This window comes from Watersipora subatra, chromosome 8 (genome assembly GCF_963576615.1).
Source record: "Watersipora subatra chromosome 8, tzWatSuba1.1, whole genome shotgun sequence".
NCBI lineage: Eukaryota > Metazoa > Bryozoa > Gymnolaemata > Cheilostomatida > Watersiporidae > Watersipora > Watersipora subatra.
In genome coordinates this window covers 35,999,992-36,025,919 of record NC_088715.1, presented here as the reverse complement: position 1 = coordinate 36,025,919, position 25,928 = coordinate 35,999,992, and the positions used below count along the sequence as shown (strand labels likewise).

At 35.3% G+C, this 25,928-nt stretch overlaps 2 protein-coding genes across 5 annotated transcripts in view; one reads left to right on the top strand and one right to left on the bottom strand.

Moving 5' to 3' along the window:
* The window catches only part of LOC137401526 (uncharacterized), a 52,439-nt gene that overhangs the window by 23,667 nt on the left and 2,844 nt on the right, over window positions 1–25,928 (bottom strand). The window contains exons 1-6 of one of the 4 annotated variants that reach the window (XM_068087925.1): window positions 25,734–25,809; window positions 16,603–16,823; window positions 10,106–10,174; window positions 9,814–9,970; window positions 3,618–3,975; window positions 2,304–2,439 (exon numbers count right to left, since the gene is read on the bottom strand). In XM_068087925.1, coding sequence (XP_067944026.1) covers window positions 2,304–2,439; window positions 3,618–3,752 — 271 coding nt within the window. In that variant the 5' untranslated portion in view covers window positions 3,753–3,975; window positions 9,814–9,970; window positions 10,106–10,174; window positions 16,603–16,823; window positions 25,734–25,809. Of the gene's footprint in view, window positions 1–2,303; window positions 2,440–3,617; window positions 3,976–9,813; window positions 9,971–10,105; window positions 10,175–16,602; window positions 16,824–25,733; window positions 25,810–25,928 lie in introns of those variants that run through there. The other 3 variants (XM_068087924.1, XM_068087926.1, XM_068087927.1) reach the window with 3 other exon arrangements.
* The window catches only part of LOC137401527 (uncharacterized), a 37,098-nt gene continuing 27,226 nt past the window's right edge, over window positions 16,057–25,928 (top strand). Inside the window, exons 1-2 of the mRNA XM_068087928.1 lie at window positions 16,057–16,115; window positions 16,649–16,696. Of these exons, the coding sequence (XP_067944029.1) occupies window positions 16,082–16,115; window positions 16,649–16,696 (82 nt within the window). The 5' untranslated portion in view covers window positions 16,057–16,081. The remainder of the gene's footprint in view (window positions 16,116–16,648; window positions 16,697–25,928) is intronic.

The window sequence follows — 25,928 nt, the reverse complement described above, 5'->3', positions numbered from 1 at the left end:
TGTAACAGAAAGAACATATTAATTATTGTCCTAATGTACCACATGCTTTCAAAAAGCAACAAATAAAAAATAATGCAAGGAAATGTGATTAATTAAAATGTAAAATTAAATACATACAATAGCAGCCAGCGCTAGCGTTTGCCAGGGAGGGAGATATAAGTTATTCTTCATTACAACAGTTGATTTTGATAAATTTGAATTTTATCAAAGTGTTAAAAGACAAACTTAGAAGCAAACCTAAAAGCAAACTTTCATTTTTAACTTAACATAATTAAAATTTCTTCGGCGTTCATAGTTTGAAGTTTCTCGCTGGTTAGCTAATTTTTCCTCTGTTTCACTTTCACGACTAGCCCGCCATTTTATGATAAACCTATCTAAGGACGTTTGCCTTTGTCGCCCTTTCAACATGTTGCGATTAGGATGAACACAGGTGTCGTCACAAAGGGTTAATGCACGACCACTAGCCAACTTGTCCGAATGTCTCTTTTACAGTTTTGATAGATAGCACCGGCCTTTTCACATAGCATCGTTTTAGTTACGCTGTCGCCGGCCAATTGTTTGTCCAATGCCATCAGCGGTCGTGAAGATCGCTGCACCGTTTAGAAACTACGGTTAGTGCTTTCGCGAACTAAATGCCCTGAATATAATACTTCTGTTTGATAATTGTGGATATATTTCCGTCATATTGCTGAGCTAGCTCAATCACGCATACACATTTTGCATATTTTTCAATAACTTTCCGTTTAATATCAATTGTTATCATTTGCTTTTTCTTTGTATTATCATTTATTTTACTGGCAAACTTTCGGTCTACGCACAGTACGTTTAATTCACATAACTCTGCACAGAAAATCGCGCACAAAAAACACGGTACAAAAGTAGGTATAACCTGAGCAGTTGAAAAATACAGAGTGATGCTGTTCTCATAAAACACCTCTGGCATACTTGGCAACTGACTCACGTGCTCGTATCTCAAACATGGCTCGTATGTTAGTGCTAAAACTTGCTTAAAAGCTGGCTCGTATCTCAAGTTTCTCGTACGTTGGAGCACTCGTAAGTTGAAGTGTTACTGTATGCAAAAAAAGGTTGTGCAAGCTCCTTTTTTAAACCTTGTCAAAACTTCAGTCACCACTATTTGAATTTTAGCAGTTCCGAATGCTCCGCTAAGACCTCTGGCGCAAAAATCCATATCTCTTTTAGCAAAGCGCCGACGTCAATTCTTAACATACATCCATTGAAACACTTATCACCCAGTAACTCAATGTGTGCACAACTCCAAATAAGCACCATGGAAACAAAGTGATCGAGTATCAGAGATCTACTGTATGTCCTATTTGGGAGCTAAGCTCCTCACAACTGTGACAATTAGCAGCAAATGTGAAACCTTTGGAAATCTCTCTACAACTTGTTTCAGTAGGATACCCAATCATATGTTTGACATGCCTGAGCAACCTGACTACACTTCTGCATGCCTGTTACACTTATCTGTCATGCCAGGCATGACATATAAGTGTGGCATACTATGACATATCTGTGACACTCTGAGCTGCCAATAACGCTGTAACATGCATACCATCATCATTAGCAGTAATGACATCAAGGCATATTTGTAATGCCCTGACATACACTGTGAATTCTTATGAGATCCAGTTGTACCCGTGTTGCTCTCATGTACCTATGATACCAGCCGTGAGCCACTAGTTGATTACCTCAGCTGACAAGGCAGCCCTTTTATTAACACGGACTGTAGTGATTAGCCTATGAGCACCAGTCGTGTGGATCACAAAAGAGCACTGATTAGAGATAGTATTGGTTATTGAAAGCGCAAAATAGATAGTCGACACCAATACCTTACTGGCTAGGATTGATCTGGTATAACTAATAATATTTCTTTTAACTTTTATGTGAACAATATAATGAGGGTTGCTAGAATGGGTGTTACAAACTTCAAGTACTTCCTAATGACAGGACTGTACAATAAAATCATCCTCCTCAACACCATACATAGAGAAACAACATTGGCAAAATGCAGTAGACTAAAATGATTTTAAAACATGCCATAACTAAAACACTCGGTGAATACACTTAGAGTAGTACATCCAACACTCGGTGAATACACTTAGAGTAGTACATCTAACACTGGGAGTTCCATATACACTTAGAGTAGTACATCCAACACTCGGACTTCCATATACACTTAGAGTAGTACATCTAACACTCGGACTTCCATATACACTTAGAGTAGTACATCTAACACTGGGACTTCCATATACGTATCGATCAACGGCTATCGACAAGCTTACCAGCTTCGCGAAGGCAGTCAGAAAGGAATCGGTGTCCGGTAACTTCTAAAACATCACAGAACTTTCCGAAGCCTTGGTTAGTCCTGGTAAGGAGGAGGTCTAGCAGTTGTGACTGGGCTTCTCCTCGTGGAGCTTTCTAAAGAATGATAGAGCAGAGGCTACAGGTAGATCAGAGGGCAGTGATAAACCAGAGACTGTAGGACAGAGGAAATGCTGTAGGGCAGAGGAAATGGGTAGAGCAGAGACGATGGGTAATGCAGAGGCTATGGATAGATCAGAGGCTATGGACAGAGCAAAGGCTATGGATAGAGCAGAATCTGTTAGCAGAGCAGAATCTGTTGGCAGAGCAGAATCTGTTGGCAGAGCAGAATCTGTTGGCAGAGCAGAGGCTATGTATAGAACAGAAGCTATGGATAGAACAGAGGCTATAGATAAAACAGAGGCTATGGATAGAACAGAGGCTATGGATAGAACAGAGGCTATAGATAGAACAGAGGCTATGGATAGAACAGAGGCTATGGATAGAACAGAAGCTATGGATAGAACAGAGGCTATGGATAGAACAGAGGCTATAGATAGAACAGAGGCTATGGATAGAACAGAGGCTATAGATAGAACAGAGGCTATGGATAGAACAGAAGCTATGGATAGAACAGAGGCTATAGATAGAACAGAGGCTATAGATAGAACAAAGGCTATGGATAGAACAGAGGCTATAGATAGAACAGAGGCTATGGATAGAACAGAAGCTATGGATAGAACAGAGGCTATGGATAGAACAGAGGCTATGGATAGAACAGAGGCTACGGATATAGCGGTAACTACTGGTGACATAGAGACTAGTGGAAACAGAAAGGCAGCACAGCGACCAATAGCAGTGAATGATGACAGAAATTTTGTTACTATTGAAAGTGCAAAGCATATCGCTTTGCTGCATGCTGTTGTTCTAAAACATTATAGCCTATAAACAACATCAAATCACTTTTATTGCCATGGCAACAACTTATATCAAATCCTTCTTAATCCATTTAATAGATTGATGAGCTTTCTTAATGTGAGACGCGCGGAGAGCCTTATAATAACTAAACAATATTATCATTTTACTAGCCTCGGCTAATGGAATATTCGGTAACAATAGAGTTAGGAAGCGCATTTAAACAACCATTTCAATCTCATCAATTTAACAGCGTCACGCAAAGGCCAACTTTTGAAATACAACCCAAAGGAAATGTATTTTATAATTACTTCAGAAAAATATACTCATAAAAGGTATAATAACGCTATGCTTGTGGCATCTAGAGACCGCTAACTAACCTTGATGTCTTTAATCGACCCTTCGCTGAAGACCCCGTGTGTGACGAGAACTCGATAAAAATCTTCTGAAACAATCAAGTTCCTGGTTATAAGGTTTCGATACTCCTCAATGATGTCTCGATGCCTGGAATCCATTTCTTTAGCCAACTTTCGAGCTGCTGTCTATCCGAAGTTATCAGTTATGTTTGAGCGCCTGTCATGTAAGCCCCGAGTTCATTAGCTGTCACTCGCTACAGAGTGTCAGAAGTTTTGTCGGTTCAGCAGTGTCACTGTTGATACTATTGTTTGTCATGGGCTGTCATCTGTTGATCTCATTACAGGTGAACTTCCAAGAGAAATTAAACTGATTGGCTCTCTCCTGTAATAAGGTTCCACAGAGTTTTAATTTGCTATTAGGTGTCATTGATGTACTTATCTGTTGATCAATAAACACTCCAGCGCGTGAGAATACTTGCCCACTAACAAGCACTCTTCAAATTCATGGACATCAATATCTATTGTATGTTTAAGATATCTGTGGCGGGTGCCACTAATGTTATTAAAAGCTCTCAACCTCTTAGTCTAAACCCTAAAGCATTCACATAAAAACACCAATCTATTGGCAAAGATCTTGAAACATCACAGAACTCACTCTACAATCCTGAAAAGCTTGATGGAGAGTAACCCAACAAGCCCTCTCTCCATCAATATTAATGACAGAGCTGCGCAAGCAAATACCTCCACAAACAAATAAAACAAACAAAGTGCAATGCTGTTATGTTAGTGTATATATTTAGTCTGTGGGTAATATGAGTTTGTAAAAAGCTGGGTGGGTAATTCGATACTTTGGCAGCACCTGCGGTAAGCAAACAGATCGATACTATTTCTCCTTATTGAGTTTTCATGATGCTCAATTCACATCAGTCAGCCTTTGGAATAAAGTTACATACCGACAGTTTTTTCTTTGATCTGACGCAATTATGGTAGCTGAGAGCTGGGAGCCCATAGTTTAGTCTTTTTATAATGGTAAAAGCTTAAAGCGTGACAATAAATTATTTAGATGGTCCAGTTTTATGAAATTTTAGCAGGATTCATATTGCATGATTGTAGTGAGAATATCATTTCAATGATTGGTTGTTATGATGCTGGCAAAAGTTCACCTTGCTACTGATAGTTTCAAAAGCATTGGCTTACAGAACTACTGATAGATTATAAGAGTGTGTTTAGACAATCTGCATATAACTTTGAGGAACATATGGTCATATATCAAACATATATAACATCAGATGAGAAGCCACAAACTTAGAATTATCGTCTACTGCTGTTTTAAACCGCTGAACCCTGACCGTTTTTGTCAACGCCTGTCAGTAACCCTGGGCAATCTGTCTAACGATTCGTTTTTAAACTTTTATTAAATATAACTAAACGTGCTCATAATACAATGATATATGGTAAAACACTAGTAAAAAAGTTGCGCAACCCACTGCAAATGTCATCAAACATGAAAACAGTACTTGACCATTATTCGGGCTAAAACTATAAAAGTTCGTATGATTTTATAAAACTAGTAAAACATTTACAGTAGCATCATATCCATTGAGCACTTGTTTATCATCATTTCATGACTTGAAATATAGTGGAAAATTACAACTAGTATCATAAAGTTCTTTATTTGCATCAAAATCATTTATGACCCACCAACAAACGAGTCGTATCGATTTTTTTCGCGATATCGTTCTAATAAAATTTGTTAGTAAATCGAAGGAAGTGGGTAAAGATATTTGAAAACTGTTACAAATGGAAGTGAAAATTCCGATCTAACATCTTGTGCAAGAATTAATTTAATTGGTTTCGGCTGTTACTTAGAAATAGCTTTTGTAAACAAAGCCATGAGAATGCCGGGAAAACCGGCTGTTAGGGTTCAAAGGGTTAAATGACAGACGGACATGGTAACTATTTTACTAACAAGCCACAAATTAATCTATTAAAAACACGGAATTTAATTTTTATAACTCCAGTGTTTGCCTATCACAACCTAAAAACATTAGCTAATGATAAAGATATCAGACTATCCCTTTTAATGATGCATAGATGCGTACACACCTCTCTACTGTTAGCAGACCCCTACCCAACCCAGTTAGCACATACCCCCATTTAGCTCAATTGATACAAGAACTACTTTATATCTCCTATGACTGTCAGGGTCACGTGATTAGAGTTCAAACACACACTTGTAACCTCTTCGTATAGGAAAACTAAAATCACTCATATTCTAATGCGTATACATCATTCAGCTAGAGAGCTTTTTGTGCCATAAACACCCTTAAAAATAGTAGGTTTCATTATGGAACTGGTAACTAGACCTCCAAAACATAGTGTAAGAGATTTCAATAAAATGGAGATCAGCTGACAGCAGAATTGCTGTCAAAATATGAACTGTCATGCAGTAAATATCAAAGATTGCCTCCATTGACCAGTTGAGCAGCGTGAGAAATACTTTATTCTACCACCCTTATTAAATCCATATGTAACTTGGATGTCTGCCTTGCTCTTCCACGCCCTCTCTTGATTGGACAGGTTGAAAGTAGTCAGCGCTGACTTTATTAGACTATGTAAAACAGAAAACTCAAGTTACAGACTTTGAAATAACTCTCTCCGTGTTGCGCCAACCATTCCAGTAACCATAGCAACTTACCCCAACTGATAACGATATATTAATAATTATTTAAATATCTTAAATACCCACCTGCAGCAAAACTATCTTATAGTAAGATATACCATATACGAGTTCTATATTAGAGAGGCAGCGGTAGTAGAGAAAGCTGCCGGGCCATATGATGTAACGGAGTGGGCATGTGTACGGCGGCTATACCATTAATAAAATGTAACCAACTGCTCCCTTTGAATAGGCTCTTTGTCATAAGACTGAGTTGTGAATAGGGACCATTAGAAAAGCATGAAAAGAGATCAAGCACTCACTGTTTACATTTCATAACATGCATCCTCGTCTGACACGATGAACTCATGCGCTTTAAGACGTTAAGTTAATGCAATTAATTTAAAGCTAGTTCAAAGAAAGTTTACTTTGGGAAACTTTTTACAGCTGATAAACACTACGTTTACAACCTTCGAAGATATATTTAGTCGAGTAGTACTCTCTCAGCGAAGGCCTTTGCACAAATTTAGCAAGGTGAAGTGGCGCCTATTTTACCGTTTCTATGATACGCAGTTGAAGCAACACTGAGCCCAATCGAAGCATGGAAACACAGCGCAACACGACCCTCGAATAATAGCCTACTTGTTCTTTAACGAATAGGTGGAGCCTACAAAGAACCCTTCCACATAATGTAAACAGTGATATTTAAAGATTTCAACTAGCTTGGGTGATTGATATGCAGTAGTTTATGTACCACATGTAAGTTCTATAGCCGATATACGTATTAGCTATCTATAATAAAATTAATTTTAGGCAATTTGAATTTAAGAACCATATCACAAAATTGACCCGTAAATATATATACAGTATGTATATATAACATTTTAGTGATATTGGTAATAATCAACAAAATGATGTTTTTCATTATTCGCCAATAGAAAGAAGAAAATGAAAAGACGGAAGTCAGGAATTATTGAGTGAGTTGAATAAACGTGTTTTAAAAGTTGGTAACTTAATAGTATTATGGAGGAGCCAGGATAGTGAATTGAAGTTTGTAGTGACAGAAAGTTCATAAACTGAAATGTACGACGGTAGATGCAGTATGTTGGTGTCTCGGAATAAAAATTGATGTTGGTCATATGTGTGGAAGGATAAATATAAATATTCTAAACAGTATTTTTTAAATATAAAATATAATATAAATATATAATGAAATAGCTAGTATAAATGTTTTAGGCATAGTTTATGTAGAATTTTGAAACTTGTAATACAAATGTGAAGACGAACATAAGGATAAGTCAATATGTTCAAAGAATTTGTGATGCGATTTTAAAAAAGTACGGTTTTATTTCTCCTAAGCGCGACGATATATGCTATCAATCAAATCAAATTTTAGAACTCGCCCAGACTTGACACTTTACATTGTATAAAACTTTTTTACTTAATACGAAGCAAAAGCTATGCATAAATACTTTAAATTAGTTGGAATTTACGTTATAGGAGGTATGAGTTACAGGAGCGTCTACTGTATTCTCATTCCTGAATGGTTGTTGCATGATATCTATATATAACATTTTAGTGATATTGGTGATCATCAACAAAATTATGTTTTTCATTATTCGCCAATAAAAAGAAGAAAATGAAAAGACAGAAGTCAGGAATTATTGAGTGAGTTGAACAAACATGTTTTAAAAGTTGGTAATCTAATAGTATTATGGAGGAGCCAGGATAGTGAATTGAATGTTGTAGTGACAGAAAGTTCATAAACTGAAATGTACGACGGTAGATGTAGTATGTTGGTGTCTCGGAATAGAGCATGATGTTGGTCATATGTGTGGAAGGATAACTACAAATATTTTGGGCTTAGCTTACACAGGATTTTGAAACCTGTAACAAACTTTAACATTTAAATTATAAATAGAAGGCATAAGTCAGCAACTGTAAAAACACATTCAGCAGATTATTGTGTCACAAGCTGACAAGAATTTCATAATAAAACTCGACTAGAATTCATGAAAATTAACTAGCTAGTTAATAGTTCCGGATGGTATGTAAACTTAACGTATTATTTACGATAAGGATAAATGCCTCCTATTAAGTGTACTTTCCAAACAAACATAGAAACAGCAAATAAAAACTCAAATTTTAATTGTAACAGCTTTGTTAAGATAACGCAACTCTAAATAGCATAAATGAATTGTTCATTCTCTACAGAAGTTTAACAACAAACAGATTAGGTGTTCTTTTTAAGAGGGTACGCATGAAAAAACATGGTAACTTATAGCTGTATCCAATTTTTTTTCAGCCATGTCCAAAAATTTTTCCAATTTTATTTCCTTCTAACAAATCACCTAGATTTAGCTAAACCGCTATGTTTTGTGGGCAATAATGGTCGCGAGGAACAAGTTCTGTCAGATTCCAACATTCTTTCACTAGTGAGAAGAACAGTGTATCCTATCATCACAGTGTAGGTTTGGTCAACACACTTTTATGAAGAATCCAAAGGAGCAGGAAAAATTTGCAATAACTACATGGAAGGCTTGCAACTGTGCTAGTTTGATACACCGTAAAGGTGCGGCCATACGTGCCGATTTTCTCGTTGGTTCTGACCGAAATCTCGAAATGAATGAAGAACACATAATTATTTGGCTGAAACTCACAGAATTGTCAGAGCTGTGCATGCACACCGAAATCGTTGAGAAAACGCTTTTAATTGGCCAAACAAATAATTGGCGAGCACGATTCTAGCAGCTTTCGCAATTTATATAGTCTGATGCACATAACGCAACACGCAAGATAAATACTAACGCAATTGGCCATAGAAAGCCTAAATACAATGAAATTGACTTGATTGTGCTAAAGATAGCAATTATTTCTACAAAAGAACTTTTGCCGCTAAATAAAAATTGTTAAAAGAAACGAAAATTATTAAAAAATTATTAAAAATAGAAAAAACTGAAAAGATTAGAAAAAGAAACGCTTCGTAGCCATGTCTGAATGATAAAAAATCAACAATAGCGCAATATAAGCAGATGCATCGTATGTACTATGTCGAATTGCACTCGAACTTTTATTGTGTGACGTAATACACGGACTATATCAATTGCAAAAGCTATTAAAATCGCGCTCGCTAATAATTTGTTTAGCCGATTAAAAAGCGTTTCGCTGACGATTTCGGTGTGCATGCACAGCTCTGGCAATTCTGTGAATTTTAGCCGAGTATTTCTGTGTTTTTCATTAATTTCGTGATTTCGGTCAGAATTAACGGAAAAATCAGCATGTGTGGCCGTACCTTTAGAGTGTAACATGCAAGCAACAGAAGTTGTCTAAAGACTTTTGGATGAGCCAGTCATGTAATACATGCCTGAGCAGACAACAATTTTCACACAAAAAAACCAGCATGTATATTAGCTCTCTATGTTAAAAGGCATTTGCCACTTGTATACCATGTTTCACTTTTAAACAAAAAAAATTAAATCTTTGATAGATGAATGAAATAGTAAAAACAATGACACTTGAAAGAAAGAGCTAATTAAAGCGTATTAACTCATAATAGCTAACCTTCGCAATGGTTATATATTATTCCATGTGTTCACTTTAAAGTTTAATAGTGGTTGATGACAAGTAAGCTTTTCCTAAAGAGTGGTCCAATCACACAGATCTGCCAGTTGGTGTGGCCCATACATCAGAGGTATATGATTGTTTCCCGCTCATAGGCCTGCTAATCGAGTTTACAATTTTACATGAATGTAACAAAGGAAATATATATCAGTATCTGCAATTTTAGATGCATGTATGCAAGAAATATAACAATGATTCATCATTGACTAGCGGAAAGTCGCCAAAAACTCACTCGCTTAGTTTTCTTAACTCTTGAAGTCACTTCAACTTGAAGTCACTTGCCTTTTGCACAAACTGGATCCTAATAGTAGGAAAGAAATGATAACTCCAGATTTTATATATATATGTATATCTATTTACTAGAAATTCCCGTCATACAGCCCACGACCAAAGTGATATTGGAAAAAAGAAAGGGTACTGATGGTTGAGAAATGCAATATTAGCTGTCAAATGGCACTGCAGTGCAATAGGATAACTGCAATGGTAGCTGTAATGTACTGGGTGTGGGTGTTATTATGTACAACAAACAGCAATAATGAAAGGAAAAGATTATATGTTTATATCTCTCCCCCTGCAATAGGAGAAATACAATATTGGCCAATACTAGAAGTAAAATGAACTGATATTATTTGAATAACCAATATTATTAATATAGTAATAATAGAAAGCCAATGCACAATTTTGTTTACATTTCAAAACGTCATAGCTAACAATATCAAGAAGTTGTGATATTTATATAGATTTTTAGAAAACCTATTTAACAAAACTACTCAAAAAATAATAACAGTAACATATTGCCCATCATCGATGTTGTTAGTGTGGCTATAACACTTCAATAGTCATCCAAACTTATAATTAAATATTGTAATAATCTCATAAAAATCGTTAGAAAAAATATCATCGTCATTTCCTTTACTTTCACTGCTTTGGACATCAGTTAGAATACCAAAGTACACCACTCAAAAGTGTCCAAAATGTCAGTTACTTTGAAATCGGCAAAAAAGAAACGATTATATTTCAGTACTTCTACGTTAATTACAGAAACCTTCGGCAATTCGACAATGCTATAGACTGATGAAATGTGCACGTTATTTTTTCGTGAAATGTGCACGACTTAATCGTTCTATTCTCTGTCGCTCGGCGTTTCGTTTGCCAGTCTTAATTTTAATAAAAGTAAAGCTAGACAAGTTTTAATAACGATTTTCGGCCAAATTAATCTGTCTATTTGTGTATAATCCGATCAGATAAGTAAATGTTACGATATTGTCGACAATTTACAAAAACTTGGTAACATATTTAAAGAATAGAGAAAGCATAATATTATTATGCTTTATTAGTTATCTTGAGGTGTTGACCGATGTTCTAAAAAAAGAATCAAAGAGATTAACCCACTAGAAGCTAAGACATAGCCAGCCAAACACAGGTCTACCTAATAACGAATCAGAGGAAAACCCTTCGAAAACCCCAGAAATGTGACGTATGAAATCGACTTATTGGTCATGTACCGGAGTTGCGCACCCTTACCGCCGTTGCGTATAATGATTGTTTTAGGCTACGAGATGTGAAACGCTTCTCGCGATAGTAATGAATTCACAGACTAGCTCTGGTTTCTCAGGAAAATCAAGCAAACATTGTGTGGTAAAGGCATTTGCCCACAACCCCTCGCCATGATTTTTCAAAACAGAAGAGCAGATTTTGACTATTGTGCTTCAAATTTTAACTCGATATCCACGGATGTTCTCTGAAGATCTTCTGTTCAACGAACGACGCGTGTATAGTCTATATGTGACATCCGCGATTTGCAGTTTGTTTAGAATAAGAAATGGGAATGTGACTTTTTGTTCATTCATCATTTTCCTACTGTGTACCTACTGCAGCATTCAGTTGATTTTCATGATTATCGTCACTATTAACAGACTGTAAGTTCACTACAGCCATAATTTTAAAAAGAATAACTTGACCGTGCTGCTCTTGCTGTAAGAAAAGAAAACGATAACTTTTGATTTGATTTTTTTATTTATCTATTATCTTATCTATGATTATTTTTATGATTAATATAATAAACATAATGCATATTATACAAAATAATAATATAACTGAGTATAGAATAAATGATGTAACTAATATAATTTGTAGAAAATTCCAAATGATAACCGAGATTGATGATTGATTTAATTAATTCAATTTATTAGCTATAGTTAAAAAAATCTGAACAGCGCTAAAGATGAGTCCGAATAGAGAAGCTAGGTGGGAGAACAACAAAACTGAGCTGAACTAGCAAGATAGCGAAATGTTGCGAAATAATAGATGCGTGTAATTATTTTATGCTAAAACTAATCTACATGTCAGAGGGACTGGTTCGGAATTCTCAGAGCAATGATTGTTAGGCCCAATTTGATTGTTCTATACTTCCAGGGATTAAACCAATTAAAATGCCGTGATTGTTATAGGAGAGCGCATTAGTTGGCATAATTGACCAATGGCACACAAGTCGATTTCATACGTCATATATTGATGATTACTAAAACACTTATGTTTTTTGGTAGACCTGTGTTTGGCTGGCTATATCTCAGCTTCTGGTTGGTCAATCTCCTTGACTCTTTTTTAGAACATCAGTCAACACCTCAAGATAAATAATAAAGCATAATAATATTATGCTTTCTCTATTTTTTAAATATGTTACCAAGTTTTTGTAAATTGTCGACAATATCGTAACATTTACTTATCTGATCGGATTATACACAAATAGACAGATGAATTTGGCCGAAAATCATTATTAAAACTTGCCTAGCCTTACTTTTATTAAAATTAACTGGCAAACGAAACGCCGAGCGACAGAGAATAGAACGATTATGTCGTGCGCATTTCATGAAAAAATAACGTGCACATTTCACGAGTCTTTCCTATTCCTATTTCCTATTCTTTAAATAGGCTTTTATGTGTTTTTTTGTGTCGTTATTATACTTAAACGACTCCATCGAAAAATGGTTAAATTTGTTGATGAGATTTCGGTACAAGGGTTTGCGACGGTATTGATGAATAATTTCCGTGAGTTGTGTGCACATGCATTTAACATAAAACTCTCAACCAATCGCTCTGCTCGTGTTTAGTCGTGGGATAAAAATATAATCATGAGATTCATCTTTCCGCAATGATTTTGATGTTAGAAGAACAAAAAACTAGTTTTGGAGACAAAAACATAATGCAATCTCCAAACTGTGACATGAAGAGGTCATTTGTTTGGCAAAACACAGACATGAATTACGATGCCAATGCCAGCAATTAGCCAATGCGTGAATGCAAAACAAAAGCACTTCTTTTGCCCACCAATCATATACATTCTCATTATGGATTCCCCACATACTGATAATTACAACACAAGGTCGAAGCAGATTGCAGGAATACAGAAGACTGCATCCAATTTATATACTAGGTAACCAGCATTAACTATTGTAGCAGTGGTTAGAGAATTACACTGTTCGGTTTGAGCGTATGTTCCTCTAGAATGCCCTCGCAAGAAGTTTTTCCTTGACATGAATCGGCAATAAGGAAAATGGCTCATAAAAAATTAACCATTAACACTCTGCTTTTATGAATAAGTAATCTATACGAACAATTTTTAGATAATCTAGGTATAAAAGAGCGATTTAATAGCATTAGATGATCACACCTGTTTTCACTTGATATTTTGCAGATCGTAAATCTTCCTGTCAATTTTTATGACGTAATTAAGTCGAAAAAACCTGATTTTTTTGGCAAAATTGCACAAAAATTTAATCAAATCCCAATCTGTAATGCTATCCGCTGTGGTTAGTGCAATAATATTTTGTGCTGACAGATAATCTTCGTTATCTAGTCTTCACAGGCGGTGATGATTTTAACACGCAAGGATAGGATTCATATGTCTAATGTGTGTCCATAGGATTCATATGTCTAGTGTGTGTCCATAGGATTCATATGTCTAGTGTGTCTCCATAGGATTCATATGTTCTAGTATGTGTATGTGGCTATAGTATCCATGTGTAGTGTGTGTCTATAGGATTCAGATGTCTAGAGTGCGTCTATAGGATTCATGCATTAAGTGCTTCAGTAAGCCTCACAAATAAAGAAGGGGCTGGCAGATGCCATTCGTTTCATCTCTGATGCTGTCATATTGCCAGTTCATGATGTTAGTGTTGAGACATGCTCATGGTAGAATAAATGAGTTCAGCAAAAAAGGCATTACACAACATGCACAGCTACAGCAAGGCATTACACAACATGCACAGCTACAGCAAGGCATTACACAACATGCACAGCTACAACAAGGCATTACACAACATGCACAGCTACAGCAAGGCATTACACAACATGCACAGCTACAACAAGGCATTACACAACATGCACAGCTACAGCAAGGCATTACACAACATGCACAGCTACAGCAAGGCATTACACAACATGCACAGCTACAACAAGGCATTACACAATATGCACAGCTACAGCAAGGCATTACACAACATGCACAGCTACAGCAAGGCATTACACAACATGCACAGCTACAGCAAGGCATTACACAACATGCACAGCTACAGCAAGGCATTACACAACATGCACAGCTACAGCAAGGCATTTCCTAAACTTACAAAACTTAATCCACAGAGCTAGCCAACTTCACTTAATCCACTTCAATCCACTTCGCTAATCCACTTGATAACTATTTCTAGCAAAAAGGTAATCAGAATGACTGCCTAGCAGCATAGCTTACAACTGGCGGGTAAACAATGTGTTGAACGCAGACGGTGTGATAGCATAATTAAATAAAAAATATTAAGAATGCTGAAGCTGAAATATTGTTTCTAACCATAACAATAATATAAAATAAATATAATAATTATATCATAGTGAAACAATTGCAATGAAATGAAATACTGTATGGTTTAGCAATATCAGTTGTCTGAACACGTGAGTAGAATACAAAATATCATATATAAATTCTATATAAATTATACATAAGTTATATATATATAATATTATGTGTAAAGACAGTTTAGCTGTAAGTCCATACGCTTTTAACTCGTTCCAATGTTGGCATCGTAAGACAGAGAGTTTCTATACCCTCTCTAAACCCATAGTAATTATCAAATGCAAACACCCCCTAATAAAAACATCAAAGTTTGATATACACATTGAATAATAATAAAAAATAGTATGTTAACCTTAGTAACTATAGTTACCTACAGTAACTTTAGTGTATTTAGTGCAATTAGTGGTTATGATCTGCAATAAAATGTAACATTACAATGTACTATGTGCAGTACGTACCATAGGGAGTCCTTACCTTCGAGTCAGACATAGAACATCAACGTTGAATTTAACTTAAATGAATTTGGCTAGCTAAACACATACTTGAAGTCAAGTTTTAGTATATATTTTACTAAACTAAACTTCAAAATTGTCATCATCTAAAATTTTGTCACCTATCTGTTTCTGGTTTCGTTTTCACTATAACTTATAACAGATAACGATGCACTGACAGAGAGAGCATTGTATCTCTTTTAAGCATTTTGGGAGGTATTTCGGCAAATAGCATATCAGCATCTTCTTTATTCGACGTTATTAGCACACCGACTGCCAAATTTTAATTTCGAGACAAAAGGTTTGTTGATATCGTATGGCGAAAAAATGTCGTATGGCAGGAATGAAAAAAACCTCATGTTCCACATTGTAAGGCGAAAAAAACTGTATAACAGGGTAATAATAACTCGGGGTGCACTATACTACAAAATTGTTTCAAGCAGATATAGACCCAGTCTCATCAACTGATTTTATATATATAATTTTCTTCCTTTATGTATTTATTTATGTACCTAGATATGAATAGATATGCAGATAAATAGCTAGATGGAATTATTAATACCTACCTATACATACATATAATACCGGTTTTCATGTCTAATTTTGTTTCAAGTTTCCACTTGTAAGTCACTATATAGCATATCAATAGATCTATCATATATAATTTATACAATCAATCTGTCTCCAATCAAAGCGTATTACCATGAGTCATCAATTCAGAGGCTAGTTTGACGTAGGATAGATAATCCTTGGGCAATGTGGTTAATCCTTTGATCTGCTCTCATCCAACCACAAACACATGAACACTTGGCACAATATTTAGGAACACATATCACTAGCAGTGAATCCACTCGCGCAGAGTGATAGCACCATGGCTCTTCCTCTATTCATCAATTTACTCTCAGGTAAGTTTTGCAGAATCACGATACTTTTTGTTATCATCACTTCTTTTACATAAACATATCTATCTATCTATTTATCTATATATATATATATATATATATATATATATACATGTTGGAACCTACACGTAAGGTAAAAAAGGAAACAACGAAAATAGAGTATTTGGCTATCACAGATGATGCTTAAAAAGGCCGACAGCATGCATTAATTTATCCCCTTAGAAATCGCGAATAAAACAACTTTTAAAATGCTGAGTATTATTTTAGTACCTGAATCAACACTGTGTTGATATTATATTTTCAATCATCAATTGTACTTTCGTAAGTCTATTCTGGATAATAAATAAACTTCAAAGCAGTCACCACTAATTCTGTGTAACACAACCATGTTCTTCTTGCTACTCATATATTATATTCATGGTTGTTGCTAGATTAGGTAAAGTTAAAATGATCCAATCATGGAAGATTTGGAGATTGTAATTGCTCCTACCTGTTGGATTTCTGTGAGTTATTTAAGAAAAGTTTTCTTCTTTCAGTTTTCATTCTTGGAGCTGTGCTACAGAATGCTGACTTCACCTCAGCAGGTGAGTCCTGCCTTCATATAATGTTACATTATCCCAGCTGGTGAGTACTATATGCTGTCACCTTATAGGGGATGAGTGGTCCAGTCTTACATAATGCTGACATGATGTCAGAGTGTCTTTACATGTTCTGAAGTCAAACAAAAATAAATGTTGGTGCAAAAGAATGTAAAGAGTCAACTAGAATATTATGATAAATTTTAACAAAAAATATATTATTGAAAGAAATTGGCTACCCTTTAGATCAGCTGTTTATTAACACCTGCAAACAAACAAAGTCAGTTTCTTTTAACTGTGAATGCAGAAGCGAATGGCTGATAGTGATGTGTTCACCAGACGCTTGCAACAGCATTGTTATGTATTCAAAGTTCGCGTTAAATTCTTCAGGTAATTCCTGCTATTGGCGAATGTATTTTTCATTTTTAAAGCTACCAAAAATTATAATTGTTATGGTACTTTTGAGACTAAAAAGACGAATGTGTACAAAACAGCTTCGTCTATGTAACATGATGAGATGATATAGCACCAATATGGGTATTATTAAAATAATGTTGTACAAAGCATCACAAAATAAACACCAGCTTGTTTAATCTAGTTAATTTAATGGCTACTAATTCATAAACATGATGCATTTACTAAACACTGACATCCAAAAACACCTTCCAATGCAGCCACACCCATTCATTGAGAAACTTTACACTAGACAACTTTTGAAAAATAATTCAATGAAATACGTGTATTTGAGACCAAGGTTTGAGACAGACCATGATTTGTAAAAGACCACGATTAGTGACAGGCTAATGATCATGACACACCAAGGTTTGTGACAGATCAAGGTTTGTGACAGAACAAGGTTTGTGACGGATCAAGGTTTGTGAGAGATCAAGGTTTGTGACGGAACAAGGTTTGTGACGGATCAAGGTTTGTGAGAGATCAAGGTTTGTGACGGAACAAGGTTTGTGACGGATCAAGGTTTGTGAGAGATCAAGGTTTGTGACGGAACAAGGTTTGTGACGGATCAAGGTTTGTGACGGATAAAGGTTTGTGACGGATCAAGGTTTGTGACAGATAAAGGTTTGTGACGGATCAAGGTTTGTGACAGATAAAGGTTTGTGACGGATCAAGGTTTGTGACGGATCAAGGTTTGTGACGGATAAAGGTTTGTGACGGATAAAGGTTTGTGACGGATCAAGGTTTGTGACGGATAAAGATTTATGACGGACCATAAATATAAGTATAGCAAATTAAACATCAGATGTAAAAAGTTGGCTCTCACTCTCACTAGCAGAAGAAATGTGATTGATTAGAGCATGAAGGAGATGCTCAGCATGTGGCAATCTCGATTATAGGATGAAACTGAATAAAATTCTTATAATCAGCCACAACGGCATCACTAGTATTCTATTAAATCAAAAAGCCTATTCAAATTAATCACTGCATTTTCATGATATCCTTTGAAGGAGTCACGATTGCAGGACAGCTTCTGCCCAATGATAGAATGTATGTAACAAAGGGTTTCAAACTATAGTCTATTGTCATGCAGAAACCAAAGTAAGTTCATGAACTAATAACCTCCTGAGCATATTTTAGATCTGCTAACCTATACTGGTCATCCGCAGTGTCAGTTACTCCTTTTGAGTTTATTTATCTCGGACAGCTTCGCAATTGTAAAAACATTATTCTTCACAGAATCCAATTATATAGTTCATTAATGAAACATTATAAATCACAATATTTGACCTTGTTGACATATATATGGAGCAAAGTGGCTGCTAGGTACATAAGGATGCATTTTCTTACTCACTCCTTGAAGTCATGTTTCGTTTGTTGAGCCATTGTTTAACCTTTAACCCATTGTTTAACCTTTAACCCAATGTTTAAACCTTGTTTAATCTTTGGTTAACCCTCCTCAGCGCACTAAATTTATTATTGCCAAATTGAAAAAACTGTTACGAGTGCATTATCATTATATGATAACCTAACCTATCATTATATGTCTAATATATATAATATATATATATATATATATCATAGGTTTTGTTTGTTTGTCTTTTTGATTGTTTTTTCGTAGTTGAGCATGTTTTATACACTACATCACTGGCTCTGCAGCTGCCTTTTTATGCCCTGGCCTGCTTTGGAGTTGGGGTATCTTGCATACAAGTTTGCATTTCGGACTTGCTCCTCAGTGGTTAGCCAGATTTTCTTTGGTGAAGCGGTTATCCATATGTTCTACATGTTACATGTTCTTCTATGTTATACATATATATAACTTTGTTACTGAACTTTGAATTAATGGCCGACGTTGAACCAAGTTAACAAATCTGTCAACAATAAATGATCTTAATATTTTCTAAATGATTGAGAAATCTATTGATTCCGCAAAGAATTATTAAAAAATGAGTTTTTATTTAAAACTAGCAGTAACCTTAGTGATGCCAAGGATTTTATTCATTTTCAAATCGATAGCCCGCAGGTTCATCTTTGAAAGGTTGGATCTTAGGAACCAAATAGGGTTTAAAGACCAAATATTTTTGCAATCTGCGAAAGGCGCAGGGCACATGGGTGCCGAGTTTGAATGAAATCAGCCAAAAAATGTGAAAACGCAAAGCGCTCACACGGACTAACAGACAGACAAAATGGGATTACTTAATGTAGACAATCAGAACGAAAAATCTCTAAAATTTGTTAAAATCTATTTAAAAGCAAATGCCCCATCATTATGTGCATTCATCACACTTATTTTACACATATTCACATATTCACATATTCACGTATTCACATATTCACATATTCACATATTCATTGTACATAAAACCAATAAAGGTATAAAAATGGTTGATAAAAAAGCTGCTAACAGCCTAATAAAAATATTACATGTAGTACATTTTTCCTGCTATATGAATACCTTGAATATGAGACGGAGAACATGCACTGTAGTAATTCTTATCAAACACTGTATTTTTTAAAGACTGGCCAAGCTTTTTGTTTTAAGGTTTTAAATGATTACGTGACATATTGAGAATGTTCTAAACTTTGTTAAAACTGTTTAAACAACATAACCATGGCATCTCTAGTTCAATATAAAATATATTCAAACAGCATTTCGGTTGGAAGAGTGCTGAAACGGCTAGGAGTTCCTATAAACTGCATCGTTTTTTTGACGTCATCAAGTCGTTTGCACATGCGCTCCTTCACGAAAAAGCCACCATATTTGTAGAAAACGATGGTTTTTCTTTGATTTATTAGTACTTTTAAGTGTTGTTTTGATACTATAATAAAAAATTGCAAACAAAAACATCGTTTTAAAATTATCATTGCAAAAGCTTCGTGTTTCTAACGATTAAATTGTCTATAAAGATGGCCGACAACGATAAAATGACGTCACGAATGAACGAAGGAATCCTTCGTTTTTTTGTAGTTGCTCCATACAATTTGATCCTCTATCAAATGCTTTATACACCGATCAAAGGATGGAATCTATTTCATTTAAATAGTTTAGCCATTTATAAGTTGGACATTTTTAATGGATATTTAATGAATGTAGATGGTATCTGCAAATGAAAGGCAGAGCCTTCTATTATGAAACTTTGACCATATTCGGTGAGTTCAATGAAGTCTATCAAGCACTTCAACTGAATTCAATACAACGTTAGTCCCACCATGTTTATCAAAAATAGAGAAGGAATATTTTCTCTGTCATCTCCAAGCAGTAGCATTGACTTGTAAACTTAACTATAACAAAAGCCAAGTCCGATTGAAGACACACTAAAAGTGTTTGGAAAAAAATTACTTCATACGGGATTTGAACCAGGGAATCAGATACAACGACAAGCACACTACAACTACACCATTTAGTTACCTTCCCATCACATTAGATAATGCCATACTGATTACTCATGACGATCTCTCACGGTGGACGGGACTGCCAAGTGTACTAGTAACAGTAAACTGACCCAAGTAGAAATTCAGGAGAAAAGATAAATAAATTACCAAAAATTCATACGATAAATGTTTATCGTCAGCATTAATGAGAAAGACAGCTATTTCGCTACTAAAAATAGTGTAACTGTGGGGCAGAGAACATCAGACAACACAAGCATTTATCTCATAGAAATAGATTACCCTAGGACACTTATATTTCGCTAGTATTTAGTTTCGTGAGTAGCCCACAGAATAAAATTTCGCTGCAACTTAATTTCGCGGCTCTGATGAGTGCGAAAATATAGTGATGTGAAAATAAATGCAGTGGAAAAAACAGATTACATTCCTCAGGTCCAGTTTGCTAATAAAAAAAAATTCAATTTGGGACTAGTTCGTATTTGTAAACCACAGGTTGAAACGTGTGGGTGAGATCGGCAATTCAATTTGATCACTTGCTGCCATTTGTTTTTTAGACTATCAATGACGTCTAGGTTCCTCCCGCTGTGACTTTCACACTCGAATCCCAAAAAAAAGAAAATAGATAGGTAGCAACCAACTTTACAACCAAAACTGTATAACCCTTACGCTGCCATAAACGCATTTATGCGTTTTCTAGGGGCCACTGCCATAAACGCATTTTTGGACTTTCTCAGCAATTGTCTGGTAACCTGATTTTATTATTTGTTGACCACATAACCCACGGTCTTTAAGTGTTTTATGAAATTGACTGTGTTGTCCGAAGATTTCTCTATAAAATCAGCCTAAAACAACGAAGCAATTTTAAACTTTTGTTTGAGAATTGCTAATCTAAAAACGAACATTTTTCTGTTAGTTCATTAACTACCCCGCGCAAGTCATAAAACAGGTAATTAGTTGTTGATGACATAATAGCCAGTTTAGATTTTCGTGATTATACGGATAATTAAAGTAAAACTTGAAAAATACTGTACACATATCATGAAGCAATATCGGCAATTTCGGTAAAATGGCTGGCACTAGGCCGGTAGCTAATTTGTACATGGTTGGCAGTGGAAGAGATATGTGGTTAGACCTGATGAGGGTTGATATTGTTTTTGGTTGGTAATAAAATTCATCACTACAATAATTATTCTGCAATTTTATGACTTCACCTACCAGACTTTCATCCTCATCAGTTACAAATTCGGTGACTAAACTGATATAATCTTAATTTGCTTTGCCATGCTGCTCAGTCGGTGTATTAGCTATAATGAGTTTACCAGAAATTTCCCATTTATCCCAACCGCAGACGAAAATTGCCTGCATTTCTAATATGACGATTTTATTGTGAATATCAATGAACAAAGCTATTTAACTTCGCGTTTTCGCTTGTTCGTTATGATAGTTTAGTTTCGCTCATTAAATTTTCGCGAGAGGATGACACCGCGAAAACGCGAAAGTTAGATGCCGCGAATACATAAATGTCCTAGGGTAGCATAGAAATACAAACAGCATGGGAGTGTATATAGAAATACAAACAGCATGGGAGTGTATATAGAAATACAAACAGTATGGGAGTGTATATAGAAATACAAACAGCATGGGAGTGTATATAGAAATACAAACAGCACGGGAGTGTATATAGAAATACAAACAGCATGGGAGTGTATATAGAAATACAAACAGCATGGGAGTGTATATAGAAATACAAACAGCATGGGAGTGTATATAGAAATACAAACAGCACGGGAGTGTATATAGAAATACAAACGGCATGGGAGTGTATATAGAAATACAAACAGCATGGGCGTGTATATAGAAATACAAACAGCATGAGAGTGTATATAGAAATACAAACAGCATGGGAGTGTATATAGAAATACAAACAGCACGGGAGTGTATATAGAAATACAAACAGCATGGGAGTGTATATAGAAATACAAACAGGTTGGGAATGTATATAGAAATACAAACAGCATGGGAGTGTATATAGAAATACAAACAGTATGGGAGTGTATATAGAAATACAAACAGCATGGGAGTGTATATAGAAATACAAACAGCATGGGAGTGTATGTAGAAATACAAACAGCATGGGAGTGTATATAGAAATACAAACAGCACGGGAGTGTATATAGAAATACAAACAGCACGGGAGTGTATATAGAAACACAAACAGCGTGGGAGTGTATATAGAAATACAAACAGCATGGGAGTGTATATAGAAATACAAACAGCATGCGAGTGTATATAGAAATACAAACAGCATGGGAGTGTATATAGAAATACAAACAGCATGGGAGTGTATATAGAAATACAAACGGCATGGGAGTGTATATAGAAATACAAACGGCATGGGAGTGTATATAGAAATACAAACCGCATGGGAGTGTATATAGAAATACAAACAGCACGGGAGTGTATATAGAAATACAAACAGCACGGGAGTGTATATAGAAATACAAACAGCATGGGAGTGTATATAGAAATACAAACAGCATGGGAGTGTATATAGAAATACAAACAGCATGGGAGTGTATATAGAAATACAAACAGCATGGGAGTGTATATAGAAATACAAACAGCATGGGAGTGTATATAGAAATACAAACAGCATGGGAGTGTATATAGAAATACAAACAGCATGGGAGTGTATATAGAAATACAAACAGCACGGGAGTGTATATAGAAATACAAACAGCACGGGAGTGTATATAGAAATACAAACAGCATGGGAGTGTATATAGAAATACAAACGGCATGGGAGTGTATATAGAAATACAAACAGCATGGGAGTGTATATAGAAATACAAACAGCATGGGAGTGTATATAGAAATACAAACAGCACGGGAGTGTATATAGAAATACAAACAGCATGGGAGTGTATGTAGAAATACAAACAGCATGGGAGTGTATATAGAAATACAAACAGCACGGGAGTGTATATAGAAATACAAACAGCACGGGAGTGTATATAGAAACACAAACAGCGTGGGAGTGTATATAGAAATACAAACAGCATGGGAGTGTATATAGAAATACAAACAGCATGCGAGTGTATATAGAAATACAAACAGCATGGGAGTGTATATAGAAATACAAACAGCATGGGATTGTATATAGAAATACAAACAGCATGGGATTGTATATAGAAATACAAACAGCATGGGATTGTATATAGAAATACAAACAGCATGGGAGTGTATATAGAAATACAAACAGCATGGGAGTGTATATAGAAATACAAACAGCATGGGAGTGTATATAGAAATACAAACAGCATGGGAGTGTATATAGAAATACAAACGGCATGGGAGTGTATATAGAAATACAAACAGCATGGGAGTGTATATAGAAATACAAACAGGTTGGGAATGTATATAGAAATACAAACAGCATGGGAGTGTATATAGAAATACAAACAGTATGGGAGTGTATATAGAAATACAAACAGCATGGGAGTGTATATAGAAATACAAACAGCATGGGAGTGTATGTAGAAATACAAACAGCATGGGAGTGTATGTAGAAATACAAACAGCACGGGAGTGTATATAGAAATACAAACAGCATGGGAGTGTATATAGAAATACAAACAGCATGGGAGTGTATATAGAAATACAAACAGCATGGGAGTGTATATAGAAATACAAACAGCATGGGAGTGTATATAGAAATACAAACAGCATGGGAGTGTATATAGAAATACAAACAGCATGGGAGTGTATATAGAAATACAAACAGCATGGGAGTGTATATAGAAATACAAACAGCACGGGAGTGTATATAGAAATACAAACAGCACGGGAGTGTATATAGAAATACAAACAGCATGGGAGTGTATATAGAAATACAAACAGGTTGGGAATGTATATAGAAATACAAACAGCATGGGAGTGTATATAGAAATACAAACAGTATGGGAGTGTATATAGAAATACAAACAGCATGGGAGTGTATATAGAAATACAAACAGCATGGGAGTGTATGTAGAAATACAAACAGCATGGGAGTGTATATAGAAATACAAACAGCACGGGAGTGTATATAGAAATACAAACAGCACGGGAGTGTATATAGAAACACAAACAGCGTGGGAGTGTATATAGAAATACAAACAGCATGGGAGTGTATATAGAAATACAAACAGCATGCGAGTGTATATAGAAATACAAACAGCATGGGAGTGTATATAGAAATACAAACAGCATGGGATTGTATATAGAAATACAAACAGCATGGGATTGTATATAGAAATACAAACAGCATGGGATTGTATATAGAAATACAAACAGCATGGGAGTGTATATAGAAATACAAACAGCATGGGAGTGTATATAGAAATACAAACAGCATGGGAGTGTATATAGAAATACAAACAGCATGCGAGTGTATATAGAAATACAAACAGCATGGGAGTGTATATAGAAATACAAACAGCATGGGATTGTATATAGAAATGCAAACAGCATGGGATTGTATATAGAAATACAAACAGCATGGGATTGTATATAGAAATACAAACAGCATGGGATTGTATATAGAAATACAAACAGCATGGGAGTGTATATAGAAATACAAACAGCATGGGATTGTATATAGAAATACAAACAGCATGGGATTGTATATAGAAATACAAACAGCATGGGATTGTATATAGAAATACAAACAGCATGGGATTGTATATAGAAATACAAACAGCATGGGAGTGTATATAGAAATACAAACAGCATGGGAGTGTATATAGAAATACAAACAGCATGGGAGTGTATATAGAAATACAAACAGCATTGGAGTGTATATAGAAATACAAACAGCATGGGAGTGTATATAGAATACAGGACTGAACTGCCAAGACACATATGTGAAAAAGATGTATACCATAGATAGATTACATTAGCAAGAGCTAATGCAACAAACCATGTTTAGAATGGGATTTGGCAAGTAAAGTTAGTGTTGTGAGCAAGTTGTTGATGTAACCTTATTTGGTACAAGGTACATTTGGTATCATAAAACTTTTAAGCCTACTAAATGAACTAGTTTGTTCATTCAAGCATCCACTTGAAAAAAAAAACTTTAACTTATAGCGCATAAAACACAATATTAGGTTAAAATAGACAACCTATCGTAACTCTAATCAAAATAAATTAGAAAGTTCACCTTGCACCGAACTCAATTCTACAGGAGAATATACTTAGTATGCCAACATGAAAACTAGTCTAGCTGCAGGTAGAAGGAACCGAGTATTTTAACCGATGAGTACGAGGAAAGAAGAGAATAATCTCCACATTATATTCACTAACTACCGGATTAACCTAAATTGGCAGATAAATCTCTTCATCTCTGGATTAAAAC